The sequence below is a fragment of the Homalodisca vitripennis genome, chromosome 2 (assembly GCF_021130785.1).
Source record: "Homalodisca vitripennis isolate AUS2020 chromosome 2, UT_GWSS_2.1, whole genome shotgun sequence".
Taxonomy (NCBI): Eukaryota; Metazoa; Arthropoda; class Insecta; order Hemiptera; family Cicadellidae; genus Homalodisca; species Homalodisca vitripennis.
The window spans coordinates 35,381,488-35,400,907 of NC_060208.1; the positions used below are offsets into that span (position 1 = coordinate 35,381,488).

The 19,420-nt window shown below is 33.9% G+C and overlaps 1 protein-coding gene across 2 annotated transcripts in view; it reads left to right on the plus strand.

Annotated features, from left to right (window-relative positions):
• The first annotated feature begins 401 nt into the window (after window positions 1-401).
• Window positions 402-19,420, plus strand: part of LOC124353795 (WAS/WASL-interacting protein family member 3) — a 49,027-nt gene continuing 30,008 nt past the window's right edge. For both annotated transcript variants that reach the window (XM_046803792.1, XM_046803793.1), the window contains exon 1: window positions 402-552. In XM_046803792.1, coding sequence (XP_046659748.1) covers window positions 466-552 — 87 coding nt within the window. In that variant the 5' untranslated portion in view covers window positions 402-465. The remainder of the gene's footprint in view (window positions 553-19,420) is intronic.

Consider the following 19,420-nt stretch of genomic DNA (forward strand, 5'->3'; position numbering starts at 1 on the left):
ATGAAATTGAAAGTTATAATTTGGAAACTTGAAATTAGGATGTGAGATAAAAAGATTTTTGTTGCATATGTGGGTCTCTTGTGTTATTTTGGATTCCTGAGTCTTGGAGTCCTGGTGGACGGATCAATACCGAACGGGGTGTAAATTGATTCTTATACATCATCCTTCTCTCTCTGAACTGTAACAATGGGTATACATTAAATACTAACGCTACACCTTTCCTAGACTTTGCAAAGGGAATGATTTTTCAAAAGGGAGATCCCTAGGATGAAATAGGTTTTTCATGTAGACGGTTGAGCAACTCCAGGAATCAGTCCGGCCCTAAGAAGTTCTCCCGAGACTCCTGACGACCGCAAGCCGGCGGAAAGCGGGCGGGTGCAGCGAGGAGAGTGGGGAGGGACAGCCAAGAGCCGTGCGGCCCGAGTTGAGCGGCACTCCGGTGTAGGCGCTACTCCCGGACACATCATGGACAAGCAGCAGGACAGCATCTCCACGGTGGGGGTAGGAAAGGAGTATCCCCCTAGTGAGGTCTACACCGCCGAGCCGCCGCCGGTCAGTATCTTATACAGTACTCCATTCCAATTTTTTTCCGATAGGAAGAGAAACCCAGAGGCTACTTTTGAACCACTATACTGACTGTATCCATTATGTTGTACAAGTAATTTCGAAAAATTTAATTTAATTTGTAATAATTTTCTCTTCAATATAATTTTATAACATACCACCAACCATATTTCCACTATCTAAGGTATATCTCTTTATGTGTTTATTATAAATGGGAATGTAAGTTAACCATGATTGCTCTATGGCAGAGCAAAACTGGTATTTCGATAAGCAAAGAAACCCATAGGCTGATTTTGAACCATTATCTTGACTGCATCCATTATGTTGTAAAAGTCCTTTCGAAAAATTAAATTAAATTTATAATAATTTTCTCTTTCGTATAATTGTATAACATACCACCAACCATATTACCACTATCTAAGGTATATCTCGCTGTGTGTTTATTATAAATGGGAATGTAAGTTAAACATTATTACTCTATGTCAGGGCGAAACTGGTATCCCTCCATTTGTCAGTGTATTGACGTTTTTAAGTTACTGTATTTGAATATAAAACAGTTCTTATTAAAAATTTCCAAATTATCTTAGTTTTCTTCCATCATATTTTTTGAAATATTTTAGTAATTAATATACTAATACATGAATAATCGATTCGTGCAAAAAACCTTTAAATTGTATTTCATACAATCATAATGCATAAGTTAAATTATCGGGAAGTTTTAGACAATAGCGTCTTGTTACACCTGGTTTTAAATGTGTTTTCATAGTTTTTGCTCTAAACATTTTTCACTATTATTTCTAAAAGAACTTACGATTTTAAACCTACTTCTTAAACTCAGCTTAGCGGGGAAATATTCCATTTGTGTATATTACTCATTTTTTTCGTAAAACGTAAATGGTTTAGTTAAGTTTTATCTTGTTTGAGAAATAGTTCTTTTCCCACATCTAAAGACTTCACGTTTAAAAAGGACGAATAATAAAAACAGACCGTGACTTTGCTACTGAGTAAATTAGCACTAGTTAACTACCTTACATTATTACTTACATATTGAATTGACTACTTATTAGCCTAATTAAAATCGGCGAACAAATGTCCATACGATAAGTTTTACAAATTTTCCCATTAGTAAAACGATAAGTTTTACTTCTTGCTAAATAACACTCTCATTGGTAAAATCAAACAGCAACTTGACAAATTAATACGGAGTTACAAAGTTTGTAGTAACCTCGCGAACAGGCACTAATCAGTGTGTCTAAATAGATAACAAACAAGTCGTAGACCATCGTCGTATTTTCTTCCTGTTCCTCTTCTACTCACTTTTTGTAGATGTGGTAGTTTTTTGAAAGTTGAATGAACTTCGATGTAATGTTATAACTAATAATTATCCGTGACTTCGCACGCAATTTGGTTTTGGAAAAAAAATCCAAACTCTTTTTAAATGGCATTTCAAACAATCCTGAGATAAGTGATAGTCATAAAAAAAGACATTCGTAACTTTTGATCAATTGTATATTTAAATTTGAATTTGGGACCCTGAACGATTCCAGTAACAATTTAACTATTTTAGGCCAGTGTGGAAGAATCCTAAGTCTAAAGCGAGGCTAAAGTTGAAGTCCTTAGCTTTTCAGTTAACACACGTCTTATGATATAATAAATTATGGTATTTTACCGTAGTTAATTAAAATCCCAATAAAAATCCAGACAAAGAAAAGCTTTTGCACGTAATATAATATTTATAAAGTGTAACTGACCTTGACAGATGAATAACAAGAAACATTTACTATCACCTGTTTAAATGTGTATAAATTATTATACTTATCATTCTTTACTTAAAGAAGTTATTAAAACACATTTACAATCAGTTAATTAAGTCATGTCCATAAATATAATGAATAATGGAGTATCTTATGCGTTACCAAGGACCCTAAGAATGCCCATGCAAAGTTTCAGTACACTCGGTCCAATAGTAGGCTATTTGCCTAATTGTGTAAAATACACAAAAACGCAGAGAGAAACCGTGAGATTAGATTTTTATATAATAGTATAGAGTAATATTAACACATTTTTATGAACAGAGAAGTTTTAAAAGTACCATGTTTTAGCGCGAACCTAAACTTACTAATAAGTCAAAATCGACACAGTCTGCTTAGTGCGTATTAATTATATCTATAAATAAAAGATTCCAAAGAGAGCAAAACATTTTATTGATGCTCTCGTACTTCCTCAAGAGCAAATCATAGCAAGCGAAAAGGGTTGATTGTTTATGAGGGGTAATTAAAAATGAGCAATTGTCCTTATACATTTACTTTACATTTTAAGATAAATGGTGGTCAATGGCAGTTCATTTAGGGTTAAGTGTATTACTCTGATATCCTATATTTTAATTTTTATAAACTATACCACATGTTTTTGTCAATTCTGTATTTACTAATGTGATGCAAATTGTTTACGTCACATTAAAAATTGTACATCAAGAAAAATTGTCCAGTTTTTTCTGGCTCACAATTGGAGCGCTCAATTCTAAACACATTTATTAAAATATGCCAATCCGAGCATTGCCAAAAACCTACGGCATGATTTCTATTCGCAAGATATGATTTCTAACGTATCTATTATTTATATAGTTTATAAGCGTACAATTGTTTCAAAATAGTGCAAGCAATTCCTTTAAAAGCCATCAAACAAAAAATTGAAGTACTTAGATTTACATTGATTAAATATCTATAATGTATTTTCGTGGAACCAAAGGTATACAAGAAAGATGGGGAACGGGTAATTAATAAATTTAACATTATATTTTAACTCGCCAGTAACAGGATTAGAGTAAATTATCGTATCAGACATTTTTAAAAGCAAACTGGACAGTGTTTCACATCTGCGTATTGAAGCATTCTGCGTGAGGCCTGGAAGTTTGCTGGGTAGGCTGCTAATGCACTAACAAATTTCTTGAAAAGACAAAAGACGACGACTGCAGCGGTCTCCGGGCGGTCACGACCAGCAGGATCATGTCACGAACAGTATGACCTCCCGCTCCCGGTATGTGCGGGCTCATGCAACAGGACACAGTTAGTTATGGCAACACAGCACAGCTGGTTATATCAACAAATCACAGTTAGTTACACCAACACAGCACAGCTGGTTATAGCAATAGAACGGATTTGATTATAAAAACACAGCACAATTGGTTATGAAAAACACAGCAGAGTTAGTTATAGAAACACAGCACAGTTCATTTTAAAAACATAGCAGAGTTGGTAGTAAAAACACAGCACAGTTAGTTACAGAAACATAGCACAGTTAGTTATAGAAATACAGCACAGTTGGTTATGAAAACACAGCAGAGTTAGTTACAGAAACATAGCATCAGTTAGTTACAGAAACACAGCACAGTTAGTTATAGAAACACAGCACAGCTGGTTATAGAAATATAACTCAGTTAGGTACAGATACATAGCACAGTTAGTTACAGAAATACAGCACAGTTGGTTATGAAAACACAGCAGAGTTAGTTATAGAAACACAGCACAGTTTATTATAAAACACAGCATAGTTAGTTACAGAAACATAGTACAGTTAGTTATAGAAATACAGCACAGTTAGTTACAGAAATATATCACAATTAGTTATAGCAACACAGCACAGTTAGTTACAGAAACACAGAAAAATTAATTACAGAAAAATAGCACAGCTGGTTATAGCAACACACAACAGTCGGACCTTTGGCACTGCTACATACTTCACATAATGAATAGTCAAGATTTTCAACCAAACATAGAGTTTTACTATGAACTTTGTGTAGTTGTAGTAAGGAATTGTTTAAGCTGTAAAAAATACTTTCCATAAATATAACGTAATGATTCATTAAAGAAGATCTACGACAAGAGTAAAAATGGGGGAACATCCGTTAGTTGCATGAAATACCAAGCTATGTATACTGTACTATACACATACTCTATCTGATGATACTTGTCTTTCTTCCTGGATTACGAGTACGTTTCCTATATCGTCTCAGCATTGCTCAGAATTGGTTCAACTGTTTTGTAGATTTTAAAAAGGGAAAATTCATTGTGCGGTGGCGAGAAGGGATTCTCATATTTCCCCTTATAATACAAGAGAATAACTTGTAACTAGAACATTTTGGTCCTTTACGTCCTTACGTCCATTTTGCTCAGCGTATGTCTTTACTTATATTTGAAAACCTGCTTGAAAATACTAACACCATAAAGCTCTACATCTCGATATGGGCTAGACTATCAGGAGAGAGACCTTTACAATGATATTAAGGCTCACTTTAACATTGGAATCCTAACGAAAGATCGCTCGCACTGACTAATTTATGGCAGTGATGAAGTAAAGGCTTGGGCTTGTGATGTCATTCGTAAACGTTTTCTTATGTCAGCCTTGAAGAACACTACTAAACTTGTATTATGTAGTTAACCCATAAACAGAGTCAAGTTATAGTACGCCCAGTCACAACCAGGAGAAGCCATCCTTTGTGTGAAAGGAAACCTCCAAGGTCGAGTAACTCTATCCATGGGAGTCTGACATGACAACAATACGTATGCACTACACCCACTCCGTGTTTGGTACTGGAAGTAATAATTATCGAGATTGTCACATGTTTATCCACTGTCTGAAATTTGTAGTTGTTTATCATGAGACTCAGTTGTTAGCCAATGTTTTGAAGTTAAACCTTTTTCAATAAATCATTATGAAAGGTTTACTTTGTTTATTTTTCAATCTCATTACATCCGTTTGTTGAAAAGAACACTAAGTTTTGAAGAAAGAAAGCAAATTAATCTTCAAATATAAACTGCTTAAGATGGTTTTACAATGCAGTTATTCCAGATTAGCATGTATAATGACAAACACAAAAATGAATTTGGGAAAAGGTTGTAAATTAGTCTTTTCTAACGTTTAGATAAGTAACGGTTAAGCATACTTGTATAATCTGCAATGGATTTGAAGATAATACAATATAATTTAAATGTGATCGTTTTCAAATATAGATTTTGAATTGGAATATCACCATTCAACACATGAACAGTTAATTTTCATAGCTGTGCTATTGAGCATATCATTTGATGGAACGAATCCAAATTGCAATTCCGTTTTAAAGACGTAATACAGTATGCGATCGGAAATTTAGGGGCTGGTATACCACAAGGATCTGAACTTGCACCACAATATTATTTGTATTTTACTGAAAAAAGATATTCACGCTTGGTTTAAATTCTTAAACCTTATTAGAGTACATCTTACATGTAGATTAGAAATTATTAAAATTGTGTCCTAAATTAAGGCATTAGTCCAACAATGTTTCCAATCCACAAGTTTTCTTTCATAAGTTAGGTGACCAGAAAGAAAATCGCCTGAGTCGCGGATAGCTGCACACTATGCAGCCATGTTAATGGCTATAGTTCCAGCCAGGGACACGATAATGACAGATCCGTGTCATTACTTGGGCAAACGGCGCACGACAAACGGCCAATGGCAACCGACATGGCGCTCTTAGAGAACGGATCGGATAACGGAGATATCCCCGTATCCGTTGCTACGGTCTCTCCAACGGCCTGGCCTCAGTCTGAACTACATCCTTCTTCGCTTCTCCAGATTCATCGCACATGACTGCAGACAATGAATGCTTCTATTTTCGTTTTCATAAGTTTCGGTTGTAATGTTGGTACTTGTGTCAGATAAAAACTAATGCTACAAACTCAAACAAGGGAGAAAATAAACAAGTTTTACTTTATTTTACGACTTTAAAAGATCAGATTATATCCTTCTTAGTTTGTGAAACAGCCGTTGAAGGATTTGGAAAATCACAAATAATGAAAAAAAAAAACAGATCTTTTACTCATAACCACTTGATTTGTGTTATCTTCATATAAACCCAAATAAATATGGTCAAATCTCACATACCCATCTTTCGTATAAGATAACCTTTTAAGACAAGGAACACTGAAAAATTAGTAGTACTGAACTCTTTACTCCCTGAAAATTCTAGACCTTTTTGAACTCCTTGTATAAAATTATATTTAAGAACTATTGTACTCAGCTGATGACTAACACCGTAGAGTTCACGGTAATTAGCATTGAAGCTGATAGTTCTTCTCTCTTAACACGTAGCTGGTAATTGTGCTCAGATCTAATTAGGGAAATGGCAATTAAGGAGCGGTTCTTTAATTTGTACAGGCCTTCCAAATTTCTCGAATTATTTTCGAAAGTAACATATACGGTAATACATTGTCTGCTTGGAGTCATTATTGTGTGTCATCTCGTTTGTAACAAATACTAAAAGAAACCAAATGTTACATCCAAACCTAGACTCAAGGTAACTCAAACTCTCTTCGCTCGATTTTGAGTTCCTACTTGCAAAATCATCCCGCATTAGAGCGTATAGCCTAGGAGCAGTGAGCAAATTTGCATTGCATAAATATAAAAACTTGGTTTTAACTGAAATCGATAGAGGAATTTACCCTAAGAGAAAAAACGATCACGCTAGTTCTTTTTACCCGAAATAGTAGGGTTATAAAAGGGTTGAAACTATGAAAACACATTGTTCCATATCTCATTTTCTAAGTTGAAACTCTTTAAACTAACAGAATAATTGTCTGAAAGTCTTTTTCTCTTTATTTTTTTCAGATGCTGTTATAAATATTATTTATGTGTCCGATGCTCAGTTTAATGTGTGTAAAGCTAAAAACAAAAATTGACATGGAGAAAAATTATTACTCGATATTTTTAACCCTTCAAATGCCCTTCCATTTCGACCTCCACCAACTAGCGCGGCTTGCAATTGAATGTTTGCCTAGGAGAAATTTGTTTATTGATTTCGCTAAAAACGAGATTGTGTGCTTATTCAATGGAGATTGGCTTTCGGCTTCTGTGTTTTGTGTCGATTATCTTCGAGATCTAGAATTGTGAGGTCCACTGTCACTAAGAGCAAATCTAAGGACATAGACCGGCCAAGGGGCAGTCTGGATAGAACTAATTTTAAACCTTACATACGATGCATCATCAAAACACTTGATAGTGTTGATAATTATATTACTGTAAGCGAGTCACGAGATTCATCCTGGCCCAGTTCACGGTGCAGCTGTGTATTTTAGTGGTATCATTTTATTTTGCAGGCTCTTAAGTCAGTAATTACGTCTGCAACATTAGTGCACACGATTATAGTTAGAGTCTCAAAAAAGGTGATTGGCGCCTTCAATTTGCGGGTATGCAAAGAGACCAAGGGCCATCTCGTGACTCACGTACAGTAGTAGCTCAAAATCACATCATACTTTGAGGACGATCAAGGGTAAGGGAAGTGACGGAAATAGACGCGTTAGCTAACCACAATACCAAGTTCTGAAGAGGAGCTGTAACATGTAACAATAAGCCAGCGAGAGAGTGACGACATCCGGGTGTATTTAATGACATTATGTAAGCCGTTCCGCGGAGCTACCCAGCGTGGTGAGGCTGAAATTAATCAAGGCGAGAATAAATTACAAGAAACAAAGGCTGTCCTAATAATTACTTCCCACAGACCACCGAGCAAAAGTAGAGTTTACTATTTCGAAATTATTTGCTAATAAAACTGTCAGTTGTGTTACTACTCTGCATACCACTGTGTACATTAGAAAAATACACCATAAAAAGAGATATATCTCTCTCGACTCGAACTCTGATTAGTTTTCCTTATTTCGACAACTTTAAAAATTCCGATACTATTCGATAAAAATGTGACAGTACTGGCTGCTATATCAAATTTATCGCAAGCAAACAACGCAAATTCATGAACCGTTTTACTCTCTTATTTTTGGTTTTAGATTATTACGAACGGTCAATTGTTATAATTTATACAAATGCAATAGTTTTTGCTATGAAAGCAAACTTCTAAATGAATAAAAACAATTAAAACCCATAATTGAACAATTATACAACTTCCAAAATTTCTACAACCTGCAAGGGATAAATAAATCGAACATTTAACATTCTAATGATTATCACATTGTAAGTTTCAGAATACACGGCTCTTAATAAATCTTATTGAAGCGGTGAATTGTCACTATACTAGCCTTAATACGTATATACTATACAAACTTGTATTGTTATTGTTTACTGCAATACTCTTTGATTTCTTGGTCGTGAATTATCCAATAGTTCATGTGATTGGGCTTAGATTACAACCCATTTTGGAATCGGTACCATCTTCTTACCTTTATGTCAAATGTATATCAAAATTGTTTTAGCTAGAGCACAAGTGGAAATGCAAACAGAAACTTTCCATAGTGCATATTTAGGCTTTGAAAAGTTTCTCACAAGCAGTAAACAACTTTGTCTAATATGTGCGGTCAAAGCTAATATTTACCATGTTGCAAAAATCTTGAAAATACCTGGATGATTTGGTGATTTCACTGATTTCTATTGATGTTATCTGAGTATTCGAAAGAATGCATGGTACCAAGTTAGAACTTTAAAATCGTTACTGAATTCAATACCAAAACTGGTCAAAATTGCAAATGGAATTCAAATAAAGAGTTTGACCTTTCTGGACTGGCCAGCTCTTTAGAGCTTTTAATGATTCAGACTCATCGCGACTCTTCCAACTAATAAATGCCCACAAAGAATAATCACTTGTGGGTCAACTGACTAAATGAAATCAGCAGTGTGAACCCGCTGACAGTGGGTTTGACCACAGAGGTCACTTTCGTGTGCCTGTTTAAATGCAACTATGTTTTCAGAGAATTGGAAGATTCTGAGTTAGATGTGATTAATAATAAATTGTGTATGTGCATGCTAAAATTACTTTATTACTCTTATTTATACTTTAACTTTAGAATTACAGTTTGTACGTATCCAGTTACAATTACCTTGACATAATACAAATACTGTAATACCAATGTAGATAATAATTAAAATATTCGATGTGATCAACAGGAAGTATTTTCACGTTGAGGAGGAATAGGAAACCGCGTCGAAAGAATTAAACTTGCATAATTATAAACTAGAAGGCGACTTTGAATGCACTAAAAACAGCTTAAGAATTATATTATAGATTGAGGGTTTACTAAGCGAACTATAAAACCATATGGATATGCATATGCATTGATTACTTCATCCTTTGATATCCAACGAGTTAAATTTGCATTTCCCTGCCAAGTAAACTTCTTTTCGTCTCTTCTAAACAATAATTTCCTGATGTAATATGCTCATATAGCACGGCATAACATAGACGTAGCGTCGGCCATTAACAGGAAGTTGAGCAAACAAATATTTATTTCTCTTGAAAGGTTGTATGTTTACCGGGCTTTACTTCTCTTGGCTAGGAAACAAGCGAAGACTTATCAAAACCATGATCATTTGTGCGATTGACTTCATTTTAATTTTTAGTCCTGTTAATATTACATGTACAACTATATTTCTAAAATAATTTCATAGGATGTGTAAGCTGAAATATTACTTTTATAAGAAATCCATCATTTCCTGAATTTGAAGGCATATTTGTTGTTTTTGGGAAAACGCATCACAAAACATGAAGAAAGTGTTAAATATATAGCTTTTCCATTAAAACCTCTCCAAATTTTTACAATATCGAAACCACTGTTGTTTTATAGAAATCAGAGAATAAATATCTATGAAATACTAAACAGAAAAGCTAATACAATTCTCATATTGTATCATTCAAATGTACATTACTTTCTAATAGGCAAAATTGTTGTTCAAATTACTAATTTAAAAACATAATTTTTTACAATTTTTTGTTTAAAGTTTGTAGTTGACTATGAAAGGTTTGAAAGGGTAATAGGATTTCGGAGACTAGCCATCGTTGTATTACAAAATGTATAGTACTCTTTGTTTAGAAGTTTCTCATTGTTTATATAACACTGTTGATCTTTTTCGCTGTTGTGCATTAGTCTTGAATACATAAAAACACAGTTATCTCCCACGTTGTCAACATAGTTGATGTCATTGTCATGTTCTTCTATCGCCCGCTTATTGTTCACTTTCCCGGGAAAACGGTGAAAGCTCAGTCATCACGACCTCTGTCAAATCCTCTTGAATGGGATTGGGTTGTTCTTGCAATCGATTTAAAATCAAACTGAACTCCCAAATCGTGACGATTACACAGTGCGGGGTTTCCCCGCGATTTTTATGTGATAGGCCATTCAATCCATCATTGATAGTGAAAGGAGCTTTGATCATTAACAAGAGAAGAAAAATCAGTAGTCCCTCTCTCTAGAGGAATTCTTTATGGGATTATATCCTGCGTGAAGGACATCCTGATGCCATGTTGCTACCTGAAGGACATTCTAATCCTGTGGACTTCGATCACCAATAGTAAAGTCACTGACTAGTCCTAGTCAGTGACTATTCTCAGCCAAACTTATAGGTTTCCATGTCGCGTTCTTATGTACCTTTATTCCTTAAAAGTAAACACTATATACCAAGTACAGCATATTTACAGCGTTTTGGAAATTATAGAACAGTAAGAAAAATACTCTGCATAATTAGATCAATATATTAGAATGCCGTTTAGACCACCCTACTTGAATTTAAAAGTTAAAAACATTTATTGAATATTGATTTGTGCAAAGGGGCTATATGTTTATTCCAAATAGTGTAATGTTTCCAGAAAAAAATAATAGGTTCTCTGAAAAAGAGGAATAAATTAGACATCTGCAAGTCTACCTGTGCTGTTAAAACATGGGATTTTGTGTACGAAACGTATTCTAACTGTATGGTTATCTTGACGCTTTTAATAATTTAGGGGAATTTTATGGGAAAAATATACCTTCCAAACTTTTTGCGGCTTTATCGTGTATTTAATAAAAAAAGAAAATAAAACACTGCGTATTCCATTTCATATCATGTAATTCTGGATTTACTATAACAAGTAATATGATTTTTAGCAAAACAATTATAAAAATCTTAGATCTTATCCAAATAGGGTTTGGTATTTGCTTCTACACGCGAAGGCAACCAGAGCCTTGACGGTTGCTGTATCTTTTATCAGCGTGCTCAGCTGTGAAGCCTTACCTTCGCGCAGCCGCTGGTCGCAAGGCCGGAGAACGGCGAAGGCTCTGAAGTCGTGAGATACCCAAGGCTAAGTGCACTTACACCCGTTACTTAGCGTCTAGAACTAACAGGAAGTACAGATACGTCTCGAGCGTTTGTGTAACTCTTCAAGAGGATGTAACACCGAGCGTAATGACGCATCAGGAAGTAGGAATCGTGCTTCGGATAACACGGAGATTAGAAACATTCGATTTTCATTTAACCGACAGTATTATGTTTCACCAATGTTTTTAATATGAAGGAATCTATTTTAAAACTAGCAAGGTAATAGTAACAGAGCACAGATCAAAGGAAAGGGAGGTGAAAATATTATCTTTAGCTCAATGGGTTAGCAGGAGCTTGGATAGTCAGATAAGGATTGTACAAGGAAATGCAACATTACAAAACGTAGACGCATTTAAAAGAAGCAATATATATATATATATATATATATATATTTTTTTTTTTGTGTAGATGTTGATGTAATGTAGGTACTACAGTGATATAATTAGAAGATTTAGGTATTCTAAGTCAACAAAAGTCAGTAAATCAATGCATAGAAGCATTTCTGGCTGTTCCGTATATATTCTTTAAAAAAATATATGTCTACAATAAACCTTCAACCACTCACGACCTTTAAAAAGATTATAGTTTAATTTCCAAAGTTTCTTAAAAAAAATCTAAAATAATAAATAGATTAATTTTTATCTCTTCTATTACAAGAGAACTTTAATAAGAACAGCCATAGAGATCAGCATTATTTATGTGTCTAATATCAACTAGAAACCATTTGGACCGCATGCACGACCAAACATGACGTAGAGAAATACAATTTATTCTTATCAGATGTTATTGTACTTGCCCCAATATATAATAAAAAAATCTTAAAGGCTATTTAGAAAGTGAAATCTAATATCAGAGGCTCCTTAAACGTACAAATTAAGGAAATATGTTATATAATATATGTTATTGTATATATATATATATATAATATATATATATATATATATATATATATATATATATATATATAATGGTAATTTAGACGTGCACTTTCTTATGTCGTGAGCCCTTTCAACTTGATACTGCTATCTTACAATTCATTATGCAACATATTACCATTATATTGATTGTATTCACAATCAAACAATGGAACGCTATCAACTTTCGAAATCAATTAATTACGAGTTAATCAAGGTCAGTAAAAGGTTTCATAAAGGTGTGTTAGAGTAACGGAGTACACGGTAACCTTGCTGCAAGGACAACCTGTGCCTTACTTCACAACCTTTGTTTCACGTCTTAAGAATCATATTTATACTTCTTAACATCAAAATTGCGTGGAAATTTGCAAGAATCTAAACTTTTACTTGTCGTTAGTTACTCGTTCAGGAGATTCTCGTTTCAAGTAAAACAAACTCGAGATAAGCTAATACTCACGGGAGATTTCAAACCCATTATACATGATACGGACTAGAATTTTCTTCTTACGGCTAAGAACTGCCGCTGCCGAAGAAGCACAGTTTTTTTCTAATTTATCACAACAGAATAAAATCAACGATAGGACTATTATTCAATACACATTCATTTTCAACCTGTTTTTTCTTACACTGTACTTAGTTCATCGCTCCACAAGCTTTACGATGCCCTCAGAAATAAGTTGTAGAATTATTTTCTCTCCCTTTTCATCAGACTTGAAATAGCGGAATCTTAAACAATTTAAAGGATAAACAAATGTGAATCCAACTGAGTGAGAACTATTTCAAACGAAGTTTAATTTTAAATCTTAGCTGAAATCTTTGAACAGCGTAGAATCTTACAGCTTGTGTGAATACGCTTTATCTTGAAATAATTAAAGAACGATCAATGGCTCACAGAGTTTGTTTCGCGTCACATGCTTCCTCATTGAAAAACACTATAACGCTTCCTGTGTAATTTCGACTTCTTTAGTGATGATGTTCCAGAATAAACGCCTGTGGGTTTCAAAAAATCCATGATTGTAGTCCAGAGATTGAATTACTTCTTGGCTGGAATCTTCTTGAATACCGTCTCAATTCCAAATTATTATTAACTTTTGCCCTCTGGTTCAGCATGATGAACTAATGAGGTTTCATCTTCATTGATGATTCGATTCAAAAGCACTTTGTCTATGATTGGTTTTTTGAATACGACGCATGTGCTATTTATTGGGCTGTTTTCTATTCCGTCAGTCACAGACATTGCGAAGGTTGTCTCATTTATAAGAAATAAGTTCCTGTTTGTACTACTATGAATAATTGAGTTCTTATTTTAATAGACTACAAAGAAATTGTATATGTCATCTATAAATTACAGAGATACCTGACAGTAAAGTGCTTATTACTTATTTACAAGCAACACTTAATAAGGGTAACAAATGTATTCGGTGGTCAATGTTCAAGAAAGAGGTTTCTAAATTTGATCAACTGTTCTAAAGTTTAATTTGCACTTTCACAGTTCTTTAGTCATATTGTATCAATAAAAGACTCAGAAAAGCTCTTGATCCGTAAATCGTTGATTTCATATAAGCCCTTACCCTAAACCATCCGATCAAATTCCAGAGCGTAATAGAATCCCAATGCTGCGGTACCAGTGTACCACGTATTCGTTTTCAAAAAGGGTTGAAGAGTTATTTTACTTTGCTCCCCAAAAGTATAACGCTTTATCACCTGCAGCAATGATTTTAAAGATTTTTTGTCATAAATTATTTTGTAATACAAAGCCATCGCTAAAAGTGACTCGTGAGTAAAATCTGAATAAGTTGATTAGTGTAATGGCTTAGGCCTAATCATCATTCTTGAAATTTAGCTACTAACGTTTCTGTGTGCATACGGATCTGATCTTTTAAATTCGAATGTTTTGTCATGAGCTCCTTTCTCATTTAGGACAGTTCGGGCTCTACTGTTCATGGTACCACAGATCCTCATTGAACCCCGCTTTCTCTGCTCTTCAGCTAGAAGGTCGGTGCGCTCTCTCTCACGGCTGTGACGTCATCGTTGTTAGCAACTCCCGACAGCTGATCAATCGCTAATTGCCGCCTACTACAACTACTGGGAGAGAGCCGTAATAGTCCGTGCTTGGGCTTGGCTTTCCATTTACACTCAAAGCTAACTCATGAGCCCCCTTAACGATGGTTACAGTACCAAATTCTAGTAAAGTATGCTGAACCTAGATGGCAAATCCAAGGTGTCGTTTAAGGAAAAGAGTTGTGCTCGTTGGTGTGGAGACTTTTTCCTTCCAACTCGGGTTGTTGAGACATTTATCTCACATTACGCTCCATCTCAGAGAGCCTCAGATCTAAAAACTAATCAGTTACATTTTTTAGAAAAATGTAATATAACTAGAATATGTTTGGTTTACGCTAATGTTACACAATGGCAATGGTAGATTTCTTTTCTCTACAAACTTTTCTTAAACTGTCATAAATGGGGGCGAAACATATTAAAACAATATTATTATTTTAACTTTGGAGACAGTTACTCCGTTTAGATTCGTTATTGTAAAGTATGTGTGAATCAGCTCACCTTTTTTTCTTGTAATTGCTATTTTTAAATGAACATTTTGAAAATATTTTTAGCTGAAATTTGAAGTACGGTATTCTTTTGGTTTATGTCTTAAACATTTTTATTGCTGAAAGATAGTGAAGCATTCAATTTGTCATTCAAATAAGGCGATTTGACAACTTTCGTAAAGCTTAGTGTTTATATTGCATCCCCCTATGTAATGTGTAATGGAAATAATACTCCCCCATTAATAAATCAAAAATCGATAGTTTTTGAGAAAAATTTGGGGGTTTTCTTAAAATTATCCTAGGTTAAGATTGGTGCACTTCAAAACTCACCTTCTAGTAATCTTTCTATGAAGCTAATAGTTAATAAGTTAATTTCTCGACTTGTTAAAACAATTCAGGTTTATTTTGAGAACTGCATAGAATCCACTATAAATTCAAAGGCTCTTGCTGTAATGCATGTTAGAGTTTACTTTTCTAGTTATAAATGAACCATGGAACATAATTATAATATTGTACGTACAATAATATGCATTGTACACAAAATGGTCTGAGCTCCCGGTGAAGTACTCAGCGCACGCTGATATTTTTGCGTGACGATTTTCCCTTTGGTCTTTGTCGATCGGTTAGGTACTGAGGAGGTACTATCTGTTAAAACAGTATCAAATTAGGTTTGTGTTCGTGTAATTTAAAGAGCATGTGCTCGTTTCGGGCAAAGTACGATAAGCGGACCCGGTTTTCATATAGCTTATTACAATCATCGATACTGTATATATCAAGTAACAGAACTATCAATCGATATCAAAGTATCTAAAATACTAAATTAAAGTCACGTGTTTCAAATTATTAAAAATAGTTTAATGCGTAATGTCATAAATAATACAGGAATCAAAACCATTAATCAAACGATAAAATTAAGACAGGTCACAGGGAAAATGTAATTTAAATCATACAAAAAACGTAGGTAATAACAAAACAAACATCTTGAAACCGAGAAAGACGCATTAAATAATATTTTAGTGCTATTTCGTTTAGTTTCCTAACGTTAACTACCTTTTGTTATTTAAAATAAGTTACTTGTAGAACAAATTGTGTTTATAATATGAAAATGCGTGTGTAATTGGTGCAGATGATTTAATAATTGTTCAAATAATTACTATTGGTTGATTAAATCGATGTGTGTAATAATTAAATATTGTTTGATAATTTAGATATAAAAACCGGGGCCGCTTATCGTACTCTATCCCTCGCCTATAAAACTCGACAAAAACGAGTGTAGTCGTGATAGTTTACAGTTGTAATGAGGCACAGAAGAAATGAAGGGGAAGAAATGCACTAACCGGTTAGCGGAAATCTAGACACGTAACTGTGTTCAACATTGTTTTACTAAAAGTGTCAGCTAGGACGGTAAATCAAATCATCTGTAGGCTCAGAACTACTGTAGTCTAGCCAGCTGGTTTGGTCAAGGCTGTCCAGTTCGAGTTGAGGTTATGTCACTTTCTCTTTGTACTCTGTGTAGAGTTTCAAGTCGCCTCTTCTTACTCTGTGGTGAGTCACCGGAACGAATCAAGTCCTCGTTCGCAACTGCTAACGAAGTCATTGTAATACAAATCCCTCGTTATAGAAATTCACGTTTTGGCTGTTTTACAGAGATATTGTTAGATATTAGCAAGGCCTTGTATTTTGAGATCTATTAATTCTATTTTTAATATTTTAAAAACATAACTTTAGAGAAATTTAATCAAAATGTGTTAAACTTTAAAATCACAGGACTTGACTTTAATAACTTTGTACGGATGGTAAATAAAATACAGAAACGACAAAAACCAAACAAATTAGACAACATGTATGTTGTAATTGATGGATTTCTTCAATACTAGATCCAACTTCATGTCGAGTCGTTAGGAACATTTGATGGGTTACAAACTATATTTTTCCTGACTGAATTTTCATGCTATCCATATAGTTTTGCACTGATAGTAAATATTTTCGATGAGTTTTATATATGTCCATATGCATGTAAATTCTGCTTCATGCTTTTCCATACACACATGTTGCATGTTGTAATGAATGTTACATAGCTCATATAACATATCATTATATTTAAATAGAAGAAATCACAGACAGTCCAGATTATTTTGTTAAAAGTAAACCACAAAATAGTACTTTTTTAAGATGGATATATATCTACCATCTATCTATCTACTGTAGTACATGTTGGGGTCGTTGTTTTTATCAAAGACCAATTGCAACATACATGGGATAAATTCATAAATTTTAGACAAACGAGAAATTAAAGGACCGTTGATTATTCCAAACTCCCAAAACGCGTTATTACAAAATTAATTAAAAACAAATACAACCCTGCTGTGCTCGTACTATTTCATGGATAACCGAGGTGCAAAAGATTCTATCAGTGTTCTTGAACCGCACTTAATGATGGCGGTGATTGATTAACTTCAAATACAATTTAACCGATTTATGTGTCATTTTTATTTTTTCAAACAGTTTACAGCGCCACACTTTTCTGGACCGTAACAAAACATTTTCACTATTTTCCCACAAAGAGGATCACGTAGCGACAACTCTACCGTCACGTTCTGTCGCAAGGTTTGTCACTCAGCCTAGACGTAGACGTGGACGCGACGAGACGTTTCGGCCGCGTTTTCTCGCCGTCAAATCATCCTGTCCAGCACACTCTGTCAACGCTAAGAGAGCGGAAAATCGATTTCACATCCGTTTACTGTCGTCTCTTCGCGTTTTATGGAGCGAGTAAAGAAAATACTAAACGGAATAATTGATCGGTACACGGTATTAGAAAACGTATCGCTTCAGTAATAAAGATCCATAAACTGAACAAGATAAACAATAAACGGAGGAAATGGTATATCACCACTATCAAAAAAGAGTTGAACTTTCTTTGTTCATTAATTTAGGTTTCATAGCAGTATGTAATAGTATTAACATATCAGTGATGTTATATGTGTTGGAGTAGTTTAGGCTACATGTGTTACTATGTCAAATAATAAAATGTAATGTGTCATTAATCAATTTGTTTACAAACGTAATTATTTTGTTATTTTCTCTTTTCCATCATGGCTGCCCATAAGACCAATGTATAAACGTTCGTTAACGCTCATCCCAGTCCTATGGAGTGACATGGACCATCATCGAATTCGGTGTTACCTGTATTATAAAAAACGGAGCTTCATGCATAAGCCAGTTCGTTTAAGATATTATGCGGACTATCTCGTAATATTAAAATTTGTCAAGCCTCTCAAGTGATATGCTGCGCTAAAGCTCATCCAATAACTTAGCTGCATGTTTTTAATAGGCCTTATCAATGAACTATTATCATAAATCGTTTTTGAAAACTAAATTTTCAGGAACTTAATTAAATGTAAGTAGTATAATAAGTACACGTTTACAAACGTTTGTAGAGGAAGTAGAGCTCAAGTTTTATTTTACATTGGACAAATGTTTTACGTAATAATAATAAATATTGTATAAGGTTTTATTTAAAAATTTGTGACTATATTTGAAACTTTTACAACTAACTAGTTTTTAAGCAATCTTTTTTGAATGGATTTCTATCAAAGTACTAAAACTAGTCTATAGTTATTAAGATTTTATAGTGAGACTTGTTTTAATTATGGACTATTTTAATTTAATTTAGAAGAATTTAATATAATGTTTAGAATTAAATGTATTCTTCTAATTTGCATCTAAAATATGAGTTTATGTGAGAAAGACGAAAATAAAAATACATTCTTTAACCTGTGATGATAAAAAATGAGGATAAAATCTTACGTAACCAATGTCAGGTTGACATACGTATCTAAATATATCAAGCTAAAATAATCGATTTAAGAAATAAGAAACAGTGTTCCTTCACGATACTGCCTGTTTGGAGGATGATCCTGATCATACATTTTCTCATACAATATAAAAATCAGTTCATTTCAAACTTCTGTCATATATAATTATATAACCGTATTAAAACATTTTGCGTAAAACAAGCTCCTGTAAATGAAAAAGAGTGTACAAAAATATACATTACAATAGGAAACAATTGTTAAATTTTACAATGTTAATACAATTCTTTATGAGTGTCCATAACTGTAAAAACACGTTGTACAAATATAAGTGTGCAGTACATATAAAACATAAAGTATACTTTAGGCAATGTCTTTCGAAATAAAATGTCATCTTAGGAAACTCCAAGCATCCCTTATCCAGGAACTCAGTTACTATACATAATGATTTTAGGTGTTAAACATAATAATG